At 35.7% G+C, this 23,572-nt stretch overlaps 1 protein-coding gene across 1 annotated transcript; it reads left to right on the top strand.

Annotated features, from left to right (window-relative positions):
* Positions 1–2,132: 2,132 nt before the first annotated feature.
* RAB4A (RAB4A, member RAS oncogene family) lies at positions 2,133–22,466 on the top strand. Its single transcript, XM_015824404.1, has 8 exons — positions 2,133–2,217; positions 10,091–10,171; positions 11,403–11,517; positions 12,025–12,087; positions 13,121–13,275; positions 15,199–15,294; positions 16,324–16,480; positions 20,331–22,466. The coding sequence occupies exons 1-7, from the start codon at positions 2,187–2,189 to the stop codon at positions 16,437–16,439; spliced, it is 657 nt and encodes a 218-aa protein (XP_015679890.1). The 5' UTR covers positions 2,133–2,186; the 3' UTR covers positions 16,440–16,480; positions 20,331–22,466.
* The last annotated feature ends 1,106 nt before the right edge of the window (positions 22,467–23,572 follow it).

Below are 23,572 nucleotides of genomic sequence, written 5' to 3'. Positions count from 1 at the left end.
AACTTAAAATTACAATTGTTTTCAGATTATGATAAAAGTGCAACCAAACAATGCAATATTGGACAATTTTTTTAACTTAGGAAAAAATAGACTTTAGGCCTATCTTTTTGGGGCAGGGACATATTTGAAATTTTGAAATCATGTAATAAGCAGACTCACAGCATTACTAAATGAGACCTGCCTGCTTACAGAATGGCTGCAGTCATCCATAGTAAGCATTATCACTTACATAGTAAGCATTATCACTTACAAAATCACTTAAACTTCAGGCTCAATAGAAAAAAAACAATAGAATGCTAAAAGATGCCAATAGAGCCATCACAATAATTTCTACTACCCTGATAACTCAAACCAATAAACTGATATATGCTACAGCTTTTGCAATCAGATGCAGTATACAGATAATCCTTCACTCACAACCACAACTGAGCGCAGAATTTCCACTGCTAAGCAAGACAGTTGTTAAGTTTTGCCCCAATTTACAACCTTTCTTGCCACAGTTGTTAAGTGAAACACTGCAGTTGTTAAGTTAGTAACACAGTTATTAAGTGAATTGGGCTTCCCCACTGGCTTTGTCGAAAGGTCGCAAAAGGTGATCATATGACCCCAGGACCTTGCAACTGTCATAAATACATTCTAGTTGCCAGGAGTCCAAACTCTGATCATGTGACCATGGGAATGTTGCAACAGTCGTAAATCTGAAAAGTCATAAGTCATTTTTTTCAATGCCATTGTAACTTTGAACGTCACTAAACTACACTTAGTATCTAGTGTAGGTATATACATATATTATATATAGCATGTTTATATGTGTGTTATGTATGTGCAGTGCTTTTTTTCCAAAAAAAAAAAAGGTGCCGGAACTCACACACATCATACAACCCGCCTTGCCTACCCTACAAGGTTCCATCCAAACAAGGTGCCAGAGAAAGGTGTCTATGAGAAAAAAAGCCCTGTGTATGTGTACACTTTTGAGAACAAGCAACAGAATTTCATTTTTAATGTGTGCCAGCGTGCCCCCAGTTAAAAATGACAATAAAGATTATCTTATCTTGCCTACTCTCCATCCTTGTCCCATACAGTACATTTGTTCCTACAAGAAATTTGCCTGTCAGATTACATGGACGGGGAAAAAGTCCACAAGTCAAACACCCCAGTGATCTTATTTAAGCAGTGTGTTGTCCAACCTTGGCAATGCTGGGAGAATTCCGCCGCGCCCTAAAGACATGGCTTTTCCAACAAGCGGGATTGGCCTAGGGAATTTTAGTGGGGTTTTTAAGGGTAATTTTAACGACTAGGCCTTTACAAATATTTTCTTTTAATCTGGTTTTAATATTGATATTTGTTGTAATGTTGTTTTATAAGGCTGTCAGCCGCCCTGAGTCCGGTGAGGAGAAGGGCGGGATACAAATCAAATAAATAAATAAATAAATAAAATAAATTGAGGGAGCTGAAAATCCACACCTCTTAAAAGGGCCAAGGTTGAAAACCGCCCTTCTAACTTATCAAAGCGTGCTTCTGCTTTTCCAAAGACAAACTGAGCTTCAGCCGTTCCATCCAATTCAGTGTTTCTCAACCTTGACAATTTTAAGGCATGTGGACTTCAACTCCCAGAATTCCACAGCCAGCAATGCTGGCTGTGGAATTCTGGGAGTTGAAGTCCACATGCCTTAAAATTGTCAAGGTTGAGAAACACTGAGTCTAACTCCATTCCCGCCGCCAAAGCAGCAGATCGACCTCCGCCGGTCGCAGTCCCAGAAAAGATGCGCGCGCCAATCCTCCCGGGTCGAACTGCTCCTCCTTTCCACCGGCGGCGCTCTCCCGCTTTCAACGTCTCCGCGCACGTGCGCTTTGTTTTGATGACCGCAAGAGACCGATATAGACAGAGACCAAAAAAAAAAAAAAAGAGCCGTTCGCGAGGCGGCGCGACTGCGCATACGGGCAGGCCGCACCCCCTCCCCCCCCGATGAGTGGAGCGAAAAGAGGAGGAGCTACGTGCGCAGGCGTAGAGAGCACATTTCCGTGCGGGAGTTGGGAGGTCCTTGCCCCCCCCCCGTCCTCTCTCCTGGGCGCCTAGGTAGTTAGAGGGGAGGGAAGGGCCAGAGGGGTGGAGCCTCGGGGTGGGACCTGACTGAGACGCGGGCGGCCTCTGTTTCCTGGGCGGCGACGGCGGCGGCGCTCCCGAAATGTCGCAGACGGCCATGTCGGAGACCTACGGTAGGGAGCGGTGGCCTGGGGTTGAGCTTGGAGGGAAGGAAGGAGAGGACCTTGCGGAGGGTCTTGCCTTCTTTGCTACCCAGAGAGCTGCGGCAAGAAAGCAGCCTGGGAAAAACGGGGCTCCAAGCACTACGTCCAGCGGAAGAAGCTTTCCATTGGCTTTGCCGGGGATGCGCTTTGCGTAATAAAGCCGCCCTTCTGTTTTCTAACGAGCGTAAGGAGCGCTTCCTCCCCGTGATAGGATCGCGCCTGCAGACATGAAAGCCTCGCGCATCTCTTCCCGGGTTTCTCCCCTTTGGAGCAGGATGGGGAAGGGTGTCAGCTCTTCGCTGGTCAGCAAGCAAGGTGGGGTGGGGGTTTTTTGCTGGTGGAGACCTTGACCGCTTACTTGAAGCTGGGTTTTACAAATACCAGGTAGTCCTTGACTTAAACGATCGCAGTTGAGCCCAACATTTCTGTTGGGAAGTGAGACGTTTGTTAAGTAAATTTGCCCCGTTTTACGACCTTTCATGCCACAGTGGTTAAGTGAGTCACTGCAGGTGATAAGTGAATAACACGGTTGTTAAGTGAATCCAGCCTCCCCATTGATTTTGCTTTGTCAAAAGGTGATCACAGGACACACACCCCCAGACACAGCAATGGTCATAAGTATCAACCAGTTGCCAAGCATCTGAATTTTGATCACATGATCATGAGGATGCTACAAAGGTTGTAAGTGTGAAAAATGGTCATAAGTCACTTTTTTCAGTGCCGTCGTAACTTTGAACGGTCACTAAATGAATTGCTGTAAGTTGAGAACTACCTGTGTGCTTCCTTACATTTTGACCTGTCGGATTTATTCTATCCCCATAGTAGGTTAGTTGCTTTCCACCTTTTCTAACAACCCATGATCCAGTTTCAACCAAGCATGCCTTTCGAAATGAAGTTTACCCGTTGTGGTGGTGTTTTGCTTGCAATCTATCTTGGGTTAGAGAAAGACTGTGAGCCAATAGTATATCTCACCCAGTAGTTGATGCTATCACTACTACTTTAAATGAAAATTGCCACAGTATGGTGGTGGTTTGGGCTTTGCAAAAAATAAGGTTGTGAAATATATTTTGTATTTCTGGATGAAGTAGAAGTTTCCAGCTAATATAACTTAGACTTCCTTTTGCATGTGGCTCCTTAAAAATGCTTAATCCTGTGTGTACAGTAATTGTAGCAATGTAATAAGCTCTGTATTTGTAAAGGAATTTAGAACTGACCTTGTGGAAGATAAGAGAAAGCTATTAAGGGGGAAAGGAAGAAGCTGGCCATTAATGAAGCTTGAAGAAGAAATCAAACAGTTCTGAGGTCGAGGGAGGCCTGAAAAAGCAATTTAAAATAGTTTAGTATAAGATTGGGCACAACAAAATTGGGCAGGCTTTCAAGGTATTGTTATGCTGTCTTGCTACAATAAAGAACATTCCTTGATGCCCTGCCATATTTTTGTTGACTCAAAGAACTGTCTCAAAGAACTGACAATATTGTAAACTTTTACTCAATGTCAGTTTATCTATTCAAGGAAGCCAAAGTACCCCATCCCATAACTTTTCTTAGCAAAGATTTACAATTGTTTTGTGTTGTGATAAGATACAGATCTGACCATTGTATAAGCCCAAATTGTTACATTTGTAAAGGAGTAATTTCTATACCTCATACAAATGGAAAAATAGTTAAATAATATAACAATAGGTTTTTTTAAATGCAGTGTATGAGATGTACTCACAGCATAACAAGCTCAAAATGAAAGAATGCTATGTATAATGAAGAGAATATGAAAACAAGAATAGGGATTGAATATTGTTCAACTTTATCAGGATACAAAAGCCCAACTGTCTGCATAAAATAAATGCCACGTGTTTCAAGTTTACTTCATTCACTTTCCTGAACAAAGCAGTACTGTAGTTTCATTGCTAAGTGCCAGATATTGCCATAGCTCAATCCTCTTGGCAGTTAAAATAAATTGCTTATTTTTCAATCTTCCAAATGTTATCATTCCAAATATTATGTAAAAGTTTGATGGCTATATTTTACTGACTTGTGTTTCTAAAATATATTTATCATGAACATTTGAGCTCTTGGGAAATGAAAATACATTCAGCACACCAAATCATTCTTGTGGATTTTTCCCCAAGTTACAATGTCTTGAAACTCAAAGCGCATTGGTCATTGAGGGGGAAAAATGCCTTTTAGAGCTTTTGAACCATTTAAGCAACTGAGGCAATAAGTTCTGTGAATTGTTTTCTTTGTCAAGAAACCTTATCTATTTTGAAAGGGTATTAGTGAATCCAGTAATTTGTGGAAAATAGTATTTGGTCATGTAGGCCAAATGACATGCAAGAAAGGCTTCTGGCAAGAGTGGCAACAAACATGACAGAAAGAAAGCACACATTCCTTTGCTTGATCTCTGGTGATTTCATGACAGTGAACCCAAGAAAGATCATAAATTAGGGTGCCAAAGTAACTAACTCTGTATGTTTTTAAGATAACCGACTAAAGTCATAAAAAGAATATAAAATAAAGCACAGACTTCAAAATTTAGGGCTGTTATTTTACCTATATTAATTTGCCTTTAAAAAAAATGTGATACAGTCTTTCAGGATGATTCTGCATTAATAAGTAAAGCTAAATTAAGGATTCTTTTAAAAAACAATGCACAGATGCATTCCACATTAAATAGTCCAATAATAATTCATTTGAAATGTTCATAGGTTCTGTAGGATGTTTCTTTTAATGCTGCCAATTCTGATTTTTATTTTTATTTTTTGAGCAAATTTTGTCAGAGAATTTTTCAAGCAGGTCTAGTAATCAAATCTTACTAAATAAGTTTTCTAGTAAAAATTATCTGAGTATTTCCATTGGTGAACATTAATTTCATTAAAAGCAGGAAACAATAGTTTTGTGTTTCATAACTTTATTCCTTCCGTTAAATATACATGTGTATTGTATACCTAAACTTGGTGTGAATTTGATTAGTTATTGATTAGTTATTACTAGCATGTTAAAGACCTCCCTCTGAAATTTTGAAACTATCCCATACCTGCTAAAAATGGAAGAAGATTCCAGTTTGATGACAACCTTCCAGTACCTTGCAGACTATGTAATATTTGTGAGATTCTTGTAGGGGCTAAATGCCAATGATCTAAAATAGATCTAAATTGATCTAAAGTTCTTGCATTGATGCGCATAAGTATTCTCCAGATTTCCAAAGTGAAATAGCATCATTCAATTGCCTGCTTTCATTCAGGCTTTCAGACTTCTTTCATTCCTAGTGTTGGATTAATTATAACTATATCTAACAAAACTGAATAAATTTTTAAGACTGTTCCTTTGAGATGCATGAAATAGTTGATAATTTTTGTAAAAATTAGATAGCGAGCAGTTAACAATTTCCAGCCCCTTCTTAATTCACAAAAATGAATTTGCTTGAAACCAGAATAACTATGGCAAGTCTTGATTTTTTTAAAAAAAGCTCTCATTCTGTATAAACCAAAAATGTAATAAACACATGCAACAAATGAAAATCAACTTTCTCCATCTTCATACCAATTCATATGACCCAATTACATGTTTCAACATTTCAGTGGTTTTAATAGAGGAAGTTCACTGTATACAAGATTGTTATCTAAATAAGGCAACAACTAATTTTTACAATAACTTAATATATTAGCTCTTTAAAATGAGAAATAGCAAAGTAAGTTTATAATCAAGATGGGAGAATGTATTTTTTTTTTAAAAAAAAACCCTCTACCTCCATTAATTTTTAGACCCATACAAATATAATTTTATACCAAGCTTTTGATTGATTATATTCCATCAACTGTTGACTCTTAGTGACTAGGTAGATTTTGTTCATGAGGATCTTTTCCTAACCTAGTCCTTAGGTCTTCCAACAATCCACTGAACACCTCTGTAATTGAGTCCATTTTGCTGCTGTTTGTCCTTGTGTTAAAATATGTACTTGAGTGGTGTAATATCTGTTGAATATAAATATTGATTATTTCTGTTACAACGTCTTATACTCNTAACAATAACATAATCATACTCTAATTAACATTAATCAACTATTAAAATAACATATCTATAACTTCCTTTAACTCTTTTAAACAGATATACAATTATTAAAAACAATAATAATAACAACACTTTAATAATTAAAAATAATACTAAATAAAATATTCTAGCCTTTGTACAACAATAATACTCTAAAATTCACTCAAAACCCAAATGATATTTTTTAGTCCCATATTTACACTCAATATAATCTATCCATCTTCTCTAAACCAAAATATATTTTTCTTGGAAATGATCCTTCACATAAGCGGAAATCTTGGCCATTTCTGCTAAATTCGAAACTTTAAGTGACCATTAGCATCTGAATTTTGATCACATGATCATGAGGATGCTACAAAGGTTGTAAGTGTGAAAATGGTCATAAGTCACTTTTCAGTGCCGTTGTAACTTTGAACTGTCACTAAATGAATTGCTGTAAGTTGAGAGCTACCGGTGTGCTTCCTTACATTTTGACCTGTCGGATTTATTCTATCCCCATAGTAGGTTAGTTGCTTTCCACCTTTTCTAATAACCCATGATCCAGTTTCAACCAAGCATGCCTTTCGAAATGAAGTTTACCCGTTGTGGTGGTGTTTTGCTTGCAATCTATCTTGGGTTAGAGGAAGACTGTGAGCCAATAGTATATCTCACCCAGTAGTTGATGCTATCACTACTACTTTAAATGAAAATTGCCACAGTATTGTGGTGGTTTGGGCTTTGCAAAAAATAAGGTTGTGAAATATATTTTGTATTTCTGGATGAAGTAGAAGTTTCCAGCTAATATAACTTAGACTTCCTTTTGCATGTGGCTCCTTAAAAATGCTTAATCCTGTGTGTACAGTAATTGTAGCAATGTAATAAGCTCTGTATTTGTAAAGGAATTTAGAGCTGACCTTGTGGAAGATAAGAGAAAGCTATTAAGGGGGAAAGGAAGAAGCTGGCCATTAATGAAGCTTGAAGAAGAAATCAAACAGTTCTGAGGTCGAGGGAGGCCTGAAAAAGCAATTTAAAATAGTTTAGTATAAGATGGGGCACAACAAAATTGGGCAGGCTTTCAAGGTATTGTTATGCTGTCTTGCTACAATAAAGAACATTCCTTGAAGCCCTGCCATATTTTTTGTTGACTCAAAGAACTGACAATATTGTAAACTTTTACTCAGTGTCAGTTTATCTATTCAAGGAAGCCAAAGTACCCCATCCCATAACTTTTCTTAGCAAAGATTTACAATTGTTTTGTGTTGTGATAAGATACAGATCTGACCATTGTATAAGCCCAAATTGTTACATTTGTAAAGGAGTAATTTCTATACCTCATACAAATGGAAAAATAGTTAAATAATATAACAATAGGTTTTTTTTAAAATGCAGTGTATGAGATGTACTCACAGCATAACAAGCTCAAAATGAAAGAATGCTATGTATAATGAAGAGAATATGAAAACAAGAATAGGAATTGAATATTGTTCAACTTTATCAGGATACAAAAGCCCAACTGTCTGCATAAAATAAATGCCACGTGTTTCAAGTTTACTTCATTCACTTTCCTGAACAAAGCAGTACTGTAGTTTCATTGCTAAGTGCCAGATATTGCCATAGCTCAATCCTCTTGGCAGTTAAAATAAATTGCTTATTTTTCAATCTTCCAAATGTTATCATTCCAAATATTATGTAAAAGTTTGATGCCTATATTTTACTGACTGTGTTTCTAAAATATATTTATCATGAACATTTGAGCTCTTGGGAAATGAAAATACATTCAGCACACAAAATCGTTCTTGTGGATTTTTCCCCAAGTTAACAATGTGTTGAAACTCAAAGCGCATTGGTCATTGAGGGGGAAAAATGCCTTTTAGAGCTTTTTCCCCCATCTGGTTGAACCTTTTGAGCAACTGAGGCAATAAGTTCTGTGAATTGTTTTCTTTGTCAAGAAACCTTATCTATTTTGAAAAGGGTATTAGTGAATCCAGTAATTTGTGGAAAATAGTATTTGGTCATGTAGGCCAAATGACATGCAAGAAAGGCTTCTGGCAAGAGTGGCAACAAACATGACAGAAAGAAAGCACACATTCCTTTGCTTGATCTCTGGTGATTTCATGACAGTGAACCCAAGAAAGATCATAAATTAGGGTGCCAAAGTAACTAACTCTCTGTATGTTTTTAAGATAACCGACTAAAGTCATAAAAAGAATATAAAATAAAGCACAGACTTCAAAATTTAGGGCTGTTATTTTACCTATATTAATTTGCCTTTAAAAAAAATGTGATACAGTCTTTCAGGATGATTCTGCATTAATAAGTAAAGCTAAATTAAGGATTCTTTTAAAAAACAATGCACAGATGCATTCCACATTAAATAGTCCAATAATAATTCATTTGAAATGTTCATACGTTCTGTAGGATGTTTCTTTTTATGCTGCCAATTCTGATTTTTATTTTTTTTGAGCAAATTTTGTCAGAGAATTTTTCAAGCAGGTCTAGTGATCAAATCTTACTAAATAAGTTTTCTAGTAAAAATTATTCGAGTATTTCCATTGGTGAACATTAATTTCATTAAAAGCAGGAAACAATAGTTTTGTGTTTCATAACTTTATTCCTTCCGTTAAATATATGTGTGTATTGTATACCTAAACTTGGTGTGAATTTTATTAGTTATTGATTAGTTATTACTATCATGTTAAAGACCTCCCTCTGAAATTTTGAAACTATCCCATACCTGCTAAAAATGGAAGAACATTCCAGTTTGATGACAACCTTCCAGTACCTTGCAGACTATGTAATATTTGTGAGATTCTTGTAGGGGCTAAACGCCAATGATCTAAAATAGATCTAAATTGATCTAAAGTTCTTGCATTGATGCACATAAGAATTCTCCAGATTTCCAAAGCGAAATAGCATCATTCAATTGCCTGCTTTCATTCAGGCTTTCAGACTTCTTTCATTCCTAGTGTTGGATTAATTATAACTATATCTAACAAAACTGAATAAATTTTTAAGACTGTTCCTTTGAGATGTATGAAATAGTTGATAATTTTTGTAAAAATTAGATAGCGAGCAGTTAACAATTTCCAGCCCCTTCTTAATTCACAAAAATGAATTTGCTTGAAACCAGAATAACTATGGCAAGTCTTGATTTTTTTAAAAAAGCTCTCATTCTGTATAAACCAAAAATGTAATAAACACATGCAACAAATAAAAATCAACTTTCTCCATCTTTATACCAATTCATATGACCCAATTACATGTTTCAACATTTCAGTGGTTTTAATAGAGGAAGTTCACTGTAGACAAGATTGTTATCTAAATAAGGCAACAACTAATTTTGACAATAACTTAATATATTAGCTCTTTAAAATGAGAAATAGCAAAGTAAGTTTATAATCAGGATGGGAGAATGTTTTTTTTTTTAAAAAAAACCCTCTACCTCCATTAATTTTTAGACCCATACAAATATAATTTTATACCAAGCTTTTGATTGATTATATGCCATCAACTGTCGACTCTTAGTGACTAGGTAGATTTTGTTCATGAGGATCTTTTCCTAACCTAGTCCTTAGGTCTTCCAACAATCCACTGAACACCTCTGTAATTGAGTCCATTTTGCTGCTGTTTGTCCTTGTGTTAAAATATGTACTTGAGTGGTGTAATATCTGTTGAATATAAATATTGATTATTTCTGTTACAACGTCTTATACTCAGCAGTTTTTCTATTCTTGTGATATGTTTTTAAGACAAAAGAAAGTAACAGTTATAGTATGTCTCTATATTTAAAGATACTAATATGGATACTTCTTGTTTACAGATTTCCTGTTTAAGTTTTTGGTCATTGGAAATGCTGGAACTGGCAAATCCTGTTTGCTTCATCAGTTTATTGAGAAGAAATGTAAGTAAAATTGTATTTTTGCAGCCAAATCCTATCCACTTAGGAATGTGTAGGCGATAGTATTTTATTAATCATCACATGATGATATTTCTTAAAAGTATTAATAAAGTATGCCAGAAATCTATGAGCATGGTTGTAGAAGGGTATGATTTATTCCAGTTAGTTTCTTTTTGATTATGTGAGGTCATCCAGAACTCTCCTGTCTTCATTATGAGAGCAGGATGAATGACCCTACAAGTCAAGACAGTCAATCGATGTATATCCAGAGGAATGTATGATAATGCACACATTTCATTTGTATGTCATTGTGACTTGAGTGAAAGCATGATAGAGGTGGTTTTTAGGTTGATTAAATTCAGAAACTTTAAAAACGTCTTAAGACAGGAAAGTCTTAGGCAAGGAAAAGCAAGTGGCAGAAACATTTGAAGAAGATAGTTGTGTTTTGCTGGAGTTTGTGATGATAATAGAAACTAAAACAGTATGTAATGCTCATGACTTGGACTTGAAGAAAGCAAGTAGGTCAGGCAGAGAGAGAGAGATCAACTACTAGTATGGACCTTCATGGCTAATGGCAAACTTGAATTTGGTCTGTTGGACCACATCTTAATACTACAACATATCAGCTTATTTCTGTTTTCAAAACTTGTTAATCTAAGTAAGTTTTAAAAATTCATAAGCATGATTAAAAAAAGATAATAAATAGCAGAAATGATTGTTAGCAAATGTGATAGCTCAGAAAACTCATCAGTATTTGTTTCTTGTAATAAAAACATTTTTCATTTAATAGCCCAAAATTAAAAACACTATTCTATTATGATTGATTACTCAGATTTATTGATAGAATGCTTACAAATTTAATGTCTTACTATTCATGTTTTCTTCTGATTTTTAGTTTTTAATATACTGGCAAAAGAAAGATGTTCTATTTTTTTACAAATTAATAATGGCTTCTGGTTTAAGTTTAATTCAGTTTCCAAGCATCTAATTACTATATAAATCAACAATTTATAATAGTGACTTTGTTAGCATTCCAACCTTTATGTATTTTATATTCTGATAATAGCACAATTTTCATTTGTATAGTTTTTTTTCAATTTTCCATTTATTTCTTTTTCCTGGCTTCAAAAGTTCCATAATGTTTGCATCTGTACACTGACAATGACATAATTTGTTATAACTCTTGCCTTTTAACCAGAGTTGAATACTAATTAAGATGTTTTTTCTGTTATAGTCAAAGATGACTCAAATCACACTATAGGAGTGGAGTTTGGTTCAAAGATAATAAATGTTGGAGGCAAATATGTAAAACTGCAGATATGGGATACAGCTGGACAAGAACGGTTCAGGTATAATTTCCTGTTAAATAAGGAAAAGCAATTCCAAGATATAGGTGTTTTCAGTATTTCTATTAAAGTGAAGGCCATTTTCTTCTTGTAACTTTATTATATTTTTATAGCCAACTAAGCATAGTTGTATTGATAGAACAGTAATGGGAATAGCTTTATGTCTCCTCAGCATGGCTGAATAACACTACAAGATGCTATAACTACAAATGGGGTTCGTAATTTTGTTGCTATTATCTGAGAAATTCTGACCCAGTCCAGCTAGAAGGAAACACATCCAGGAAGTTAATAATGCTCTCATTAGCCAGAGTTCGATATAAGATGGGTGGCCCTCTAAGTGTTTTAAATAAATACATAAATTTAAATGGTGGAGTCCATAAATGTTGAACTGTAGTTTTGTCTTGCAAGTGCAAACCTAAACAAGCACTGTAGTTTGTGCTTGTAAATTTAGCATTGCATAGAACACAAATTTCTCTCCTTTTAAATACTGTGGGGTTTTTTTCTTTACAGATCAGTAACACGAAGCTATTACAGAGGTGCTGCAGGTGCCTTGCTTGTTTATGACATCACCAGGTAAAAGCAAAATAATAGAGAAATCTTTTTCCTTCTGTACAATCATGTCTGATTCTCAGAGACTGCCTGGACAAGTCCTTGCAGGTTTTTGTCACAAGGTTTTTCAGAAGTGGATTGCCATTGTCTCCTTCCTAAGGCTGAAAGTGACTATCCCAAGGTCACCCAGTTGGCTTCATACCCATGATGGGACTAGAATTCACAGTTTCCCAGTTTCTAGCCTGATGCCTTAACCATTACACCAAATTGGCTGTTTTCAGAAAAATCTTAGTCACAGCTAAAATCTGGGTGATCCTTTCATATTCTTCAGGGGATATGGAATTTTCTTATAGCTAATATGTATTCAGCACATAAACTGAACTATCAAGGGAGCAGACACTGCCTCCCTACCTTCTCTCTAAGTTATTTTCACAAATTTCCATAACATAACTTCACTCAAATCTTCTCCCTGCTCCAATGCTTATAACAATCAGTGATACAGGCCCTGGTCTATAATAAGGAAGACTGTTTAAAATCTCCTATGTATGTAACTGCATACAATATATGTATCGATTTGGACAGTTTAGTGAAATAGATAAAACTTCTATAGATTGTGTTTTATTTGTTTCTGAGAACTTTTATTTGATGTGACTTCTCATCAGAAACTTCTTCAGCTGTGTGATCCTAGTTTTACTACAGATGCATCTCAGGATGTTGACTTCCTCCTGGGAACTGAATAGAAAATATACAATCAGGAATCATAGCTGAAAGTATTGGATCAACATTCAGTTACTTGCTTTCTGATCTAGCTCTTCTGGCTATTTTGCTGTTGTCATAGTTTCACTTCCCATAGTGCATTATACCAGGTCTCAGTGTAAGAATGAATATTTTTGCGACGCTGCAGTCTGTCCTCAGTCATAACTGGAAATACTTTTCAGATATATTGTTATTTTGCAATAGCTTCTTTGCAGACTTCTAATCAAGTACAGCAAAATACTTCTGTAAGGGTGTTGTGGGTTATAAATATTAATACAAAGTACTTTATTGTTTGATTTAGTCGAGAAACCTACAACGCGCTTACCAACTGGCTGACAGATGCAAGGATGTTAGCAAGTCAGAATATTGTAATAATATTATGTGGGAACAAGAAAGATCTTGATGGAGATAGGGAAGTCACTTTCCTAGAAGCATCCAGATTTGCTCAAGAAAATGGTAAGTAGTTTTCATGACATCTTATGTTTTCCGGATAACTTGTAGTGAAAATTTCATCCCACAAAAATGTGCAGCGTGAAATGGAAGCTTTAGGAAAGAAATTGTATAAGCTTTTCTTGTTTACTTCTTCCACACGTCGCCTATTTTCAATACTGTTTTCCAGTCTCCTTGAATGTCTTTTGTATTTAAAACAACACAACCAGTCTGAATCATCATATAGGAACATGTTCTTATAGGAATAATTAGATTTGATTACATTATGACATTGTAAGAATAGTCATTTTTGTCCTATTGTTGGATTCCCTTAATGATCAAAGTCAGGGAGGAGGGGGTAAAAGAAAGATCTTAATAAACAACCCTGGATTTCGTCTGCATATACTATACTAACCGATTAGTCATATCCTGATTATATTATATGCTAGTTACCCTATAATTGGACTCTTGATTCAAAGCTATAGCTGAAAGTTCAGGATTGAGAATAGAAATTAAATCTAGTTAGCAGGAGGGTTCTGCAGAGAGAACCACATGACTTGAGAACATTTGTATTCATTGTACTGTTGCTCCCCAACTCTTCACATTGGAAATTTGGAATCAGAGTTGTTCCTGCTGTGCTCCAGTTGATGTTTAGCAAATTCAGTTCTATTTTGACTAGTCATGCCTTCCCAGGTACTAAAAAGGGCCATATTAAGCCAAAGCCACCCTTGAAAGGACTGTAGGTGCTTTATGCAATTTCTTCTCAGTGAGGAAGGAGGAAGCATAGCGCAGCATAATCTGACATTCTTAGAATTTTCATAACAATATTAATTTTAGTACAATTAATCCTAAAACTTGCGATCATAATTGGGCCTGGAATTATAGTTATAAAGCATTGCAGTCATTAAGCTACTCATCACAGGATGGCACCCGATCTTCTGACCTTTTTTTGTGGTGGTCATTAAGCAAGCACAGCGGTCATTAAGCAAATCTGTATTATTCAATGAACATTTTTTTTTGCCAGAAACTGGAAGCAGTGCCAAAACCAGCAAAAAACACCAAAAAACTTCAAAACACAGGGTCATATGACCATGGAACACTGCAGTCAGCCCTAAAGATGAGCTGGTTGCCAAGCACCCAACATGTAATCATGTGACTAGGGGTGGGTACAGCCAGCAGAACTTTAAAAATCAGGTCATTCAGTTCCTTTTGGGGAGGGGTCCTACACAGTCATTAAGTGAGGACTCCCTGTTTATCAGTCTATCAGTCAATTTGTTACGAAGCACAAAGTCATGTCACATAAGATGGGTAATCTTACATAGCAAAGCAGAGCTGCATTTGAATGTTCTCCAGATAGAATGCAAACAAATGCAGCTATTGGCAATGTTGTTATATTTTCTCTAGGGGAAATGTTGTGCTTGCAAGCAGTCCATGCTGGGTATGTGTAAACATGGTTGTCTGTCCTCATGGCTGTATACTGTCTTCCTCATTTTGGTACACAGTATTGTTTCACTTGAAGGTATATTATGTAGTTTAGAATACTGGAACTTCCAGTACATGTGAATCTTGCTGGGAGCAATAAAGCGACAATTTTGGATGGGAGGAGAGCTTTAGAGAGAGGTTCTTGCTCAAGGTCTAGCAACTAGATTTTCCCAGGCTGTGTTCTAGGATCCTCTTATTTGAGAGATGGGAGATATTTTACTGGTTAGAATTTTCTCCTAATTGTTTTCTCCCATATAAGCTGCAGTATTGGATGCTCAATGGGGTTTACTGATAAGTAGATATAGACAGAATTGACTTAGGAATGTATAATAAGAGGAATTGGTAAATCATCTATGGGAAGAATATGATGACATTTATATAAATATGTTGCATTTAAAGCTGAAATACCTTTATTGGGTCATTTTGAACACTGATCAAACACTGATTATTTCATTTTTACTGTTACAGAGCTGATGTTTTTGGAGACAAGTGCATTGACAGGGGAGAATGTTGAAGAAGCCTTTGTACAGTGTGCAAGAAAGATACTTAATAAGATTGAGTCAGGTAATCGTAATCCAAGTTTCAGTTATTAAAATATTTTTACCTAGGATTAAATGACATTTCTGAAATGATAAAGTACTCCTGGATTAAATGTGTTTTCTCTTTGTCATAAAATTCTGTGTCTTATCAAAGAAGTTAAAGAAGATAAGTTTATCCAGCAAATACCTAAACGGTCAAATTTAATGCTTTCTGACCAAGCCATGTTATATTTATTTTCTAGTGCAAAAAGTACAGTACATTTTTATTTATTAGCTTTGTTATTTTTACAAATAATTCAAGACAGCAAACATATTCAGCAAACCTCCCTTCTCCTATTTTCTCCACAACAAATCTGTGAGATGGGTTTGGCTAAGAGAGGGTGTGACTAGCCCAAAGTCACTCAGCTGGCTATCATGGTTAAGGCGGGATTTGAACTCACAGTCTCTCGCTTTCTAGCTTCGTGCCTTAACCACTAGACCAAATTAGCTCTCCTTATATATAGATTCGTTATGTAATCTTGTATAAACGGATTTGTCATAAGAAAGAAAAATCCTTTAGTCAGGATAAATCTATATTTTTTTATATATTGCTGGCACGTTTTCTATGTTACATCTGAAAACATTTAAAACAAGTATTTCTGAACTAACTGTTGTAGAAAACATTAAGATCTTGCGCTAAGGCAAACAATCTCAGATTGTGATCTCCAGCTTTCATTATCATGTGATATCTCTTTTGAGATATCTCTGAACTAAGAGGAAGGAAATCGCTTTTAGTTTGTGTGACAGATCAGGCCAGTGAATATTATTAAACAGTAGTGAACCCCCCCCCCAAAAAAAAATTCCCAATCTCACTAACATAAACTATAATTATAGAGAAAAATGTATTAGTTTTTGTTTTGAAAGTACAAGATTTGTGTGTCATTGCTATGGACATTCTCAATCCTCAAGTATGATGGATGTCGTCATATAATTTAAATTACATTCAAAATGTTTTCTAATCTTGTGTGCAGTTTATGACCATATAAGAAAAAGAAATTGTATTTTGTTTTATCAGGTGAACTGGATCCTGAAAGGATGGGCTCAGGAATTCAATATGGAGATGCTGCTTTGAGACAGCTAAGATCTCCACGGAGAGCACAGGCTCAGAGTGTTCAAGAATGTGGCTGTTAAATGCAAGCAACAAAGACGCTTCTTGTTTTATGAAACAAAAGGTATGTATTACAAAGTTAGTATCACCGTTGTTTCAGTTTAGTACAATAAAAATAGCTTGTCCAACGTTTTTATTATAAATTATAAGCATTCACATACATTTGCTTGCAATGCAGAAATTAATTTCAATGACACTTTTGTAGTTAATACTTCATTGGCACTTTCATATTTCTCTGTATAATTAACTAAAAACAGAAAAATCATCCTTAGCTTAAAAGAGTTGAGATTGAAGTTTCCAAGTCTTTTATTTAGTATGAGTGTAGGTTCCAAAGTTGAGAATAGTCAATTCATAAAAGCTTTGCGCTTACCATTTTAATCTGATTGAGATATAAAGTTGGTGATATTTCAAGTTCATTTTTAGTCTCTTTTCCAATCTTCCATTTAGTTTGTATGTATGTATTCAATCTCTATGACAGCTTATCTTAATCAAGTGACTTTGGGTGGCAAATAATCATAAATCCATTAAAACTATAGATAGATAGATAGATAGATAGATAGATAGATAGATAGATAGATAGATAGATAGATAGATAGATAGATAGATAGATAGATAGATAGATAGATAGATAGATAGATAGATAGATAGATAGATAGATAGATAGATAGATAGATAGATTACTTTTTTGCTGACAAGAGTTAAAGATTTAACTCTTGTCAGCTATTTCAGACTCATTTGTCCTCATCAGCTAGCCACACCCTTTATGGGATTCAAACCAGGGCAGTCTACATGCTAGGCAGTTGTATTAACCACCAGGCCACTGGCTCTCCTCCCCTCTTTGTCAGCCAAGTCAAGGGAGTATATACAGAAAGTTTTTTAGACAGACCGGTCTGATTGATTGCACCTTGGCATTTTGACTGCTATACTGCAGTTCACTTTTTTATAATCTCTTTTGCCTTGCAGCCCCCCAACTAGGGGCATTAAGCAGGCTCAAGTCGCAACTGCGATACATTACAAATTCAGAGGGGAGGAGAGCCGGTGGCCTGGTGGTTAATACAACTGCCTAGCATGTAGACTGCCCTGGTTCAAACCCCCTAAAAGGGTGTGGCTAGCTGATGAGGACAAATGAGTCCGAAATAGCTATACTAGTCTCCCACTTAAATCTTTAACTCTTGTCAGCAAAAAAGAAATCTGAATTTGTAATGTATCGCAGTTGCGACTTGAGCCTGCTTAACGCCCCTAGTTGGGGGGCTGCAAGCCAAAAGAGATTATAAAAAAGTGAACTGCAGTATAGCAGTCAAAATGCCAAGGTGCAATCAATCAGACCAGTCTGTCTGAAAAACTTTCTGTGTGTGTGTGTGTGTGTGTACACATACACTACTTCCCTGAAAGTAAGCCCTAGCTTGATTTTGGGGGGTGGGCCTAATATAAGCCCTATCCTGAAAATAAGCCCTAGTTTTGGGGCGAGGCACACACCTAAAAATCAAGCTAGGGTGAGGGTAAAGATCTGCCCTATGCACCCCACACCCACTTACCGCGCAGCCAGGCCTCTCCTCACCGGCCCACTTCTTCTGAGACGTCTTTTGCAGCCAGGCCTGCATTTCTCAGTCACAGGCTTTTCTTGAAGGCCTGTGCAACCAAGAACCGATATAGATTCAATCCATAGCTTGGTTCTGTAAGACATCTGCAGCCGAGAACCAAGCTAGATTCAATCCATAGCTCAGTTCTCGGCTGCATAGGCCTTCCGGAAAGGTCTGACTACAAAATGCAGGCCGACATGCAGCTGCGCCTTCAGCCCCAGAAGAAGTGGATCTGCTGGGCTGGGCTGTCGGTGCCGGAGGTGAATAAGACACCACCACTACCAAAAATAAGACCTGGTGCCTCTTTTGGAGGGGGGGGGGGAGAAAAAAGACCCGGTCTTATTTTCAGGGAAACACGGGTATTTATGCACATAGGTATATATGTATATGCATATATGTATGTATATACATATATGTATTATTCAATTTCTATGACAGCTTATCTTAAGTGACTTTGGGTGGCAAATAATCATAAATCCATTAAAACCATACACACAGATACATATATACATACATATATATACACACACACACACAAACATATATATATACAGAGAGAGAGAGAGAGAGAGAGAGAGAGAACGTATACATGTAGTGTGTCTTTATACAAACAACTACAAAATCTGTGTTATACTATTAATTAAAAATCCTGTAATTTTATTCAATTTACCTGACTGCTGGCCTACTCTCTTTGAACATTCTGAATATAGTCTTAATATGAAAATAGAATGTAGTAAAAGAGCTTTGTTTTTGTGTTAAAAATAACTTCAGCATTGCAGTTATGATCTGCATTGAAGTATTACTATAAGCTTCTTAACTGAGCAGCTTAGCTTTGTAAAATGTTTATTACCATTTTTCAAAGAATATATCCAAATGGTTGGAAACAATATAACAAATATTTACATAAAATACACTATAATTTAAAAACAGTGATTAATCAACATAAAAGATTTAGTAAGACCACAGTACACATTGTTTCACACAAGGAAGGGTACATGCTTTGTCCCTTGTAGTATTTATTAGATTTTGGTGTCACCTTTTCCTTATCATAATTTCTTCCTGAAAATCTATTTTGATGGGTTGGGTATTAAGTGAAGAAATAATGACCAAAATCATTCAGTGAAATTCATTCACTGTCTTTTGAATTTTTCTTTATTGATTAATGAGCTACACGGCTTATATAATTCAAACATATTTTCAGTAATGCTAAAGGATTATTACCTTGATTTAAAATGCGCTGTTCTTGAAATAATTATTCTTCCCAGAATATTTACATAATCACCTACAGTGATTTTAGGTACGCCTACACATAATATATACATACACATATAAACATTTGACAGTGACTCACATGGAGAATGGCATATTGTCAAAACAAAGCACATAGCACCACCTCCATTTTTTTCTAATTTTAAAGATAAATCTTTAAAATGTTCCCTTTTTGCAGCAATAAGAGAGCGTCACACTTCTTAATATATTTTCAGCTGCTGGAAGTGTGGGATAAGGAGTGGCAAGGCTCACATTTTTCAGGGTTTAAGTATAAATATTTGGTTTTATGACCTCCGTTCCTTTTAGCCTCCTTCCCCAGCTGACCATTATCTTCACTGGCCTCCCCTCTGTTGAGTTCATCATTGCAGCCATGCAAAGGGGAAGGGCTGCAACTCGGGCTAATTGCACCTTTTTGAATCCTCCCCACCTAGCAGCAGCCACCCCCAGACCCACTGTACCTTGCCAGCCCACTCACACACCCTCCCCCACCCAGCAGCAACTACCGACCTGACTGCCAGCCTGCTTGCAAGGTGCCTGGGACTTGCATCTTCCTGTTAGCTTCCCCACCGACTGGTTATTGGAAGCTGGCAGGAAGTAGCAACCTGGCCAGCAATCTTTCCTCTAATAATGGCAAAGGGGGCTATAAGGATTGACATCATAAAGCAATGTGGTCATGTGACATTCAGCTTTACAATAACATTGCTTAGCAATGGAAATTCTGGTCCCAATTTCATTGTTAACCGAGGACTATCTGTACTCGGATTCGTCCATGTAGTAACCAAGAGTTAAAGGGAAAAAAAATAGAAAAAGAAAAAGACCCACCCCACCCCCCAAAAAATGCAATTTACTGCTTAATTTTAGTAGTATAATTTATAGAATCTTTGGGCATTGCAAAAATATGGATTGGAGAATCACATGAGGCTCCAGCTTGCCCACTTAATTTTAGATGGCAAATGCATACATTAAGATCTCTTAACCTTGATTGCACCTGCCAGCTTTCCTCTTTTTTTAAGTACTATATCTAAATTTAAATCTATTAACATTGAAATGCTATTTATTTTTCAGCTCTCCTTTCAAATAATTCATGGAAAAACTGCCGTTGGTGCAAGAATTTGCATTTTTAGAACTCCTTTTTGATTCAACAAAATGGAACATATGGCATTTTTTTAAAAAAAAAAAAAAAAGTACAGTGGAATGGCAGAGCAACACCACAAAAAAGAACATTTGGTAATACAGTGGACAATATTCAGATATAAAATACTTGTACGTAAATACTTTCTGTTACATATTTGTGTTTCTTATTGTTACTTAAAAACACTGGTGTATCACATGTATATACAACATTGTCATTAAATTTCCAAAGCATGATATACTGACATGATATTGCACTAACACTGTTTTTTTTTAATTAACTAAAATTTCAACTCTGGTAGGCATTATCATGTTTCAGGGTTATTTTTGTTTTTTGTTTTTTTTACAAAGGCTTTTATTTATGAGTTGACATCGAAAGCTACTGGCATTGACTGCCAAGTTTTTTATTTGCCACTTTCTACAGGGGCTTACATAAACTATTTTTTGAAAACTGTTAGGTCATATGTTTACTAATCTGCATACTGAAAAGAACTTTTTTTTTTTACTGAAGCGTGATTGTTCTTGTTTCTTGAAATGCTTAAATGTATTCCAGTTTGTCAAATGTAAGCTATAAATACAGTTGTGAATTCAGAGTTTGCTGCTTGTCTGAAGTTGACCGGGGATTTATTTTATTTTTTTTACATTTTAGACTGCAACTAAGAATTGTAGTTTCAGGTAAAAAGATAATGCCGTCCTTTTTTCCCTCCAGAGAAGTGTTTGAAGTTGTCAATCACCATTATCTGATTTTTTTTAAAAAAAAAAAATTAAAATAATTTCTACATATAAGTTTGTTCAGATTATACTCAGTTAAAAATAATGTTAATGAAAAGTAGGATAGTTCCATCTGAAAGAGAATTGCTTTAATACCTATCCCTCTTATAAACTGTAAGTTTGTGGAAGCTTAATCTAGAAATGCAACTGGACTAGACAAAGTTATATATTTCTATGGTAAACCTGCGCAAAGCTCCATCTTCTCATGAAAACCTTTCTGTGCCGCTGAAAGAAAACCATTTTGCTTTCATAGTAGACTAATGGACATCACTTGGGAATATGAATTTTTGACTTTGCTGAAGAGACTATAAAAGTGGCCTCTTTGAATATTCCTAATATATTTGAAGAGCACCATTTTTTGTTTTGGAAACTGAGACAGCATATGAGAATTCTGGATAATTGAAAGCTTTTATGTGGACAAGCAAGGGGGGGAAATCTATTGTTTCCATATCCATTAAAAAAGCAGCTTTTCAGCTGCTTTATACCTGAAGAAGTATAAATATTAGTATTAATATCAGTTAAACCTACTGCCTTAGAGCCAAAATAGATGAATCGACATGAACATTCTTTGTATATTTGAAGTGCAGCCACAATGAGGTGATGAGTGTAATTAAAGCTGCGGGTCATTTTCAGTGGTCACTGGTTAGCCAACAAGGAAAGACCTAAGCACTTTTATCAACTGTTTTGTTTTAAATTTGTTTAATTGAAATATGGGCATGCCTCATCCTAATATCATCCAGGGCATTTTTGTAACAAAAAATAACTTTGGAGGAAAAAACCCTTAGTGAAAGTCCTAACAGCCCATGCAATACAAAATATTTCAAGAGTTGCAAACAAAGTCTAGTAGCCAGACATTAAGACTAAAGTTCATATTAAATAGTTTACTAATCATTATTATTGTTACAAAACTACAAGAAAATTAAACTGAGTACCAAAAGAAGGAATGTGTAGTCAGATTTTGCCTGGTACCTAAAATAAAAGATAGCATAAATTGATCATTGTTAGGGATGCGTTCCATCATTCATATGCATAGATTACCCACCTGTAAAGAAAGTTCTACCTGTCCACCAAATTTATAATCCCTTTGTGATAAAACATGGGTCATGTTTTTTTTTAATGGACATCTGGGTGAAATTGGTTTTGGTCTTTCTTTGTGGTCATGGTGAATTGATTATACGGGTTATACAAGTTAATGTTAAGAATATAAAATGATTTGAGATAAATGGGAATCTTCACTTGTAGCAATTTGTTTTTAAAAAGTCAAAGTCAACAAGAATAAAGTGTACTGATGTTGGCAAATAAATCACATTGCAAGAGTATGTTGCTCTAGAACAAAACCTGACTTCTGATACTTAACAATTGAAAGAAATGGGGAAATTTTTTTACTAGCATGAGTATCTATATTGATGTGTATTGAGTTTATAGCATGAGTATAAACAGCATGGATGTTTTGATAGGCTTTCAAGAAACACTTTTGCCTCTTTTATTGTGGATTTGCTAATGCTTTCTTAAGATGAAAAAGAATCCAAAGAAGCTTGGAGATACTTTCCACCTAAGTGGATCTCCTGGATCCATCTATTATGTATCATTGGCAGTCCTTTCTCTCCTCTCCCCCCCCCCTTTAGAACTATTGTAAAGTAACCTTGGGTTTTAAATTTCAGGGAAGAGCAATACCAGGTCTTGGTCATTCTGAAGCTGTTATTGACATTCTTGTAGTCTTCCTACACATTGCTATTATAGTTTTTTCCTCTGAACTTTCATGTACTTTCATATTTGCTTTAAAACATGTGGAATAAATACAATAAATGTTTTGCTTTGGTCTTAACACTGGGTAACCTAGGAAATGAAGAGTAGAGGAAGATAGTGAAAAAAGGACAAAAAAAAAAAAGCATTGAGGGTTCCTATCATTCCTATGCAGAAATGAATGTCTTTCCTATTGCTAACAGTGTTTGTCATGGAGACCTTGCAGCATCACAATTTGTGCTTACATGCAAGTATGCTATGGGAGGATTCCTCTTTCCTTTTGTTTCTCCCCTCACCCACTTGTGAATCTAAAAGGAGTCATAATTTATGATGGCATTTCACAAACTCTAACTTTTGCTTGCTTAGATAAGAGCTGCTTCTTTGGAGCTAAAGTTAGCTTTGTACCATTAACTGGATACTATAGCTGCAGTTCTTAAAACACTGGTTTTTTTTAGTATTGATATGCTACAGACCTGCTTGTATCAAAATCAGCTGTGCACTGTGTGTTAATCTAAATGTAGAATTGAAAGGAATCTCTAGGGCAAGATAAGATGCAATCCGTTCTTTTTCACATCCACAAATTTTCCCTAAATCTTTCTCATTTTTTTTTTCTTATAGGTAGAATTTTTAGAGAAAAATACTAGCTGGATAAGTATTAAAAC

This window comes from Protobothrops mucrosquamatus, unplaced genomic scaffold (genome assembly GCF_001527695.2).
Source record: "Protobothrops mucrosquamatus isolate PMUCROS unplaced genomic scaffold, P.Mucros_1.0 scaffold2221, whole genome shotgun sequence".
In the NCBI taxonomy this organism is placed as follows: Eukaryota; Metazoa; Chordata; class Lepidosauria; order Squamata; family Viperidae; genus Protobothrops; species Protobothrops mucrosquamatus.
The sequence above is the reverse complement of the archived record's forward strand: the minus strand, read 5'-3'. Positions and strand labels throughout refer to the sequence as shown.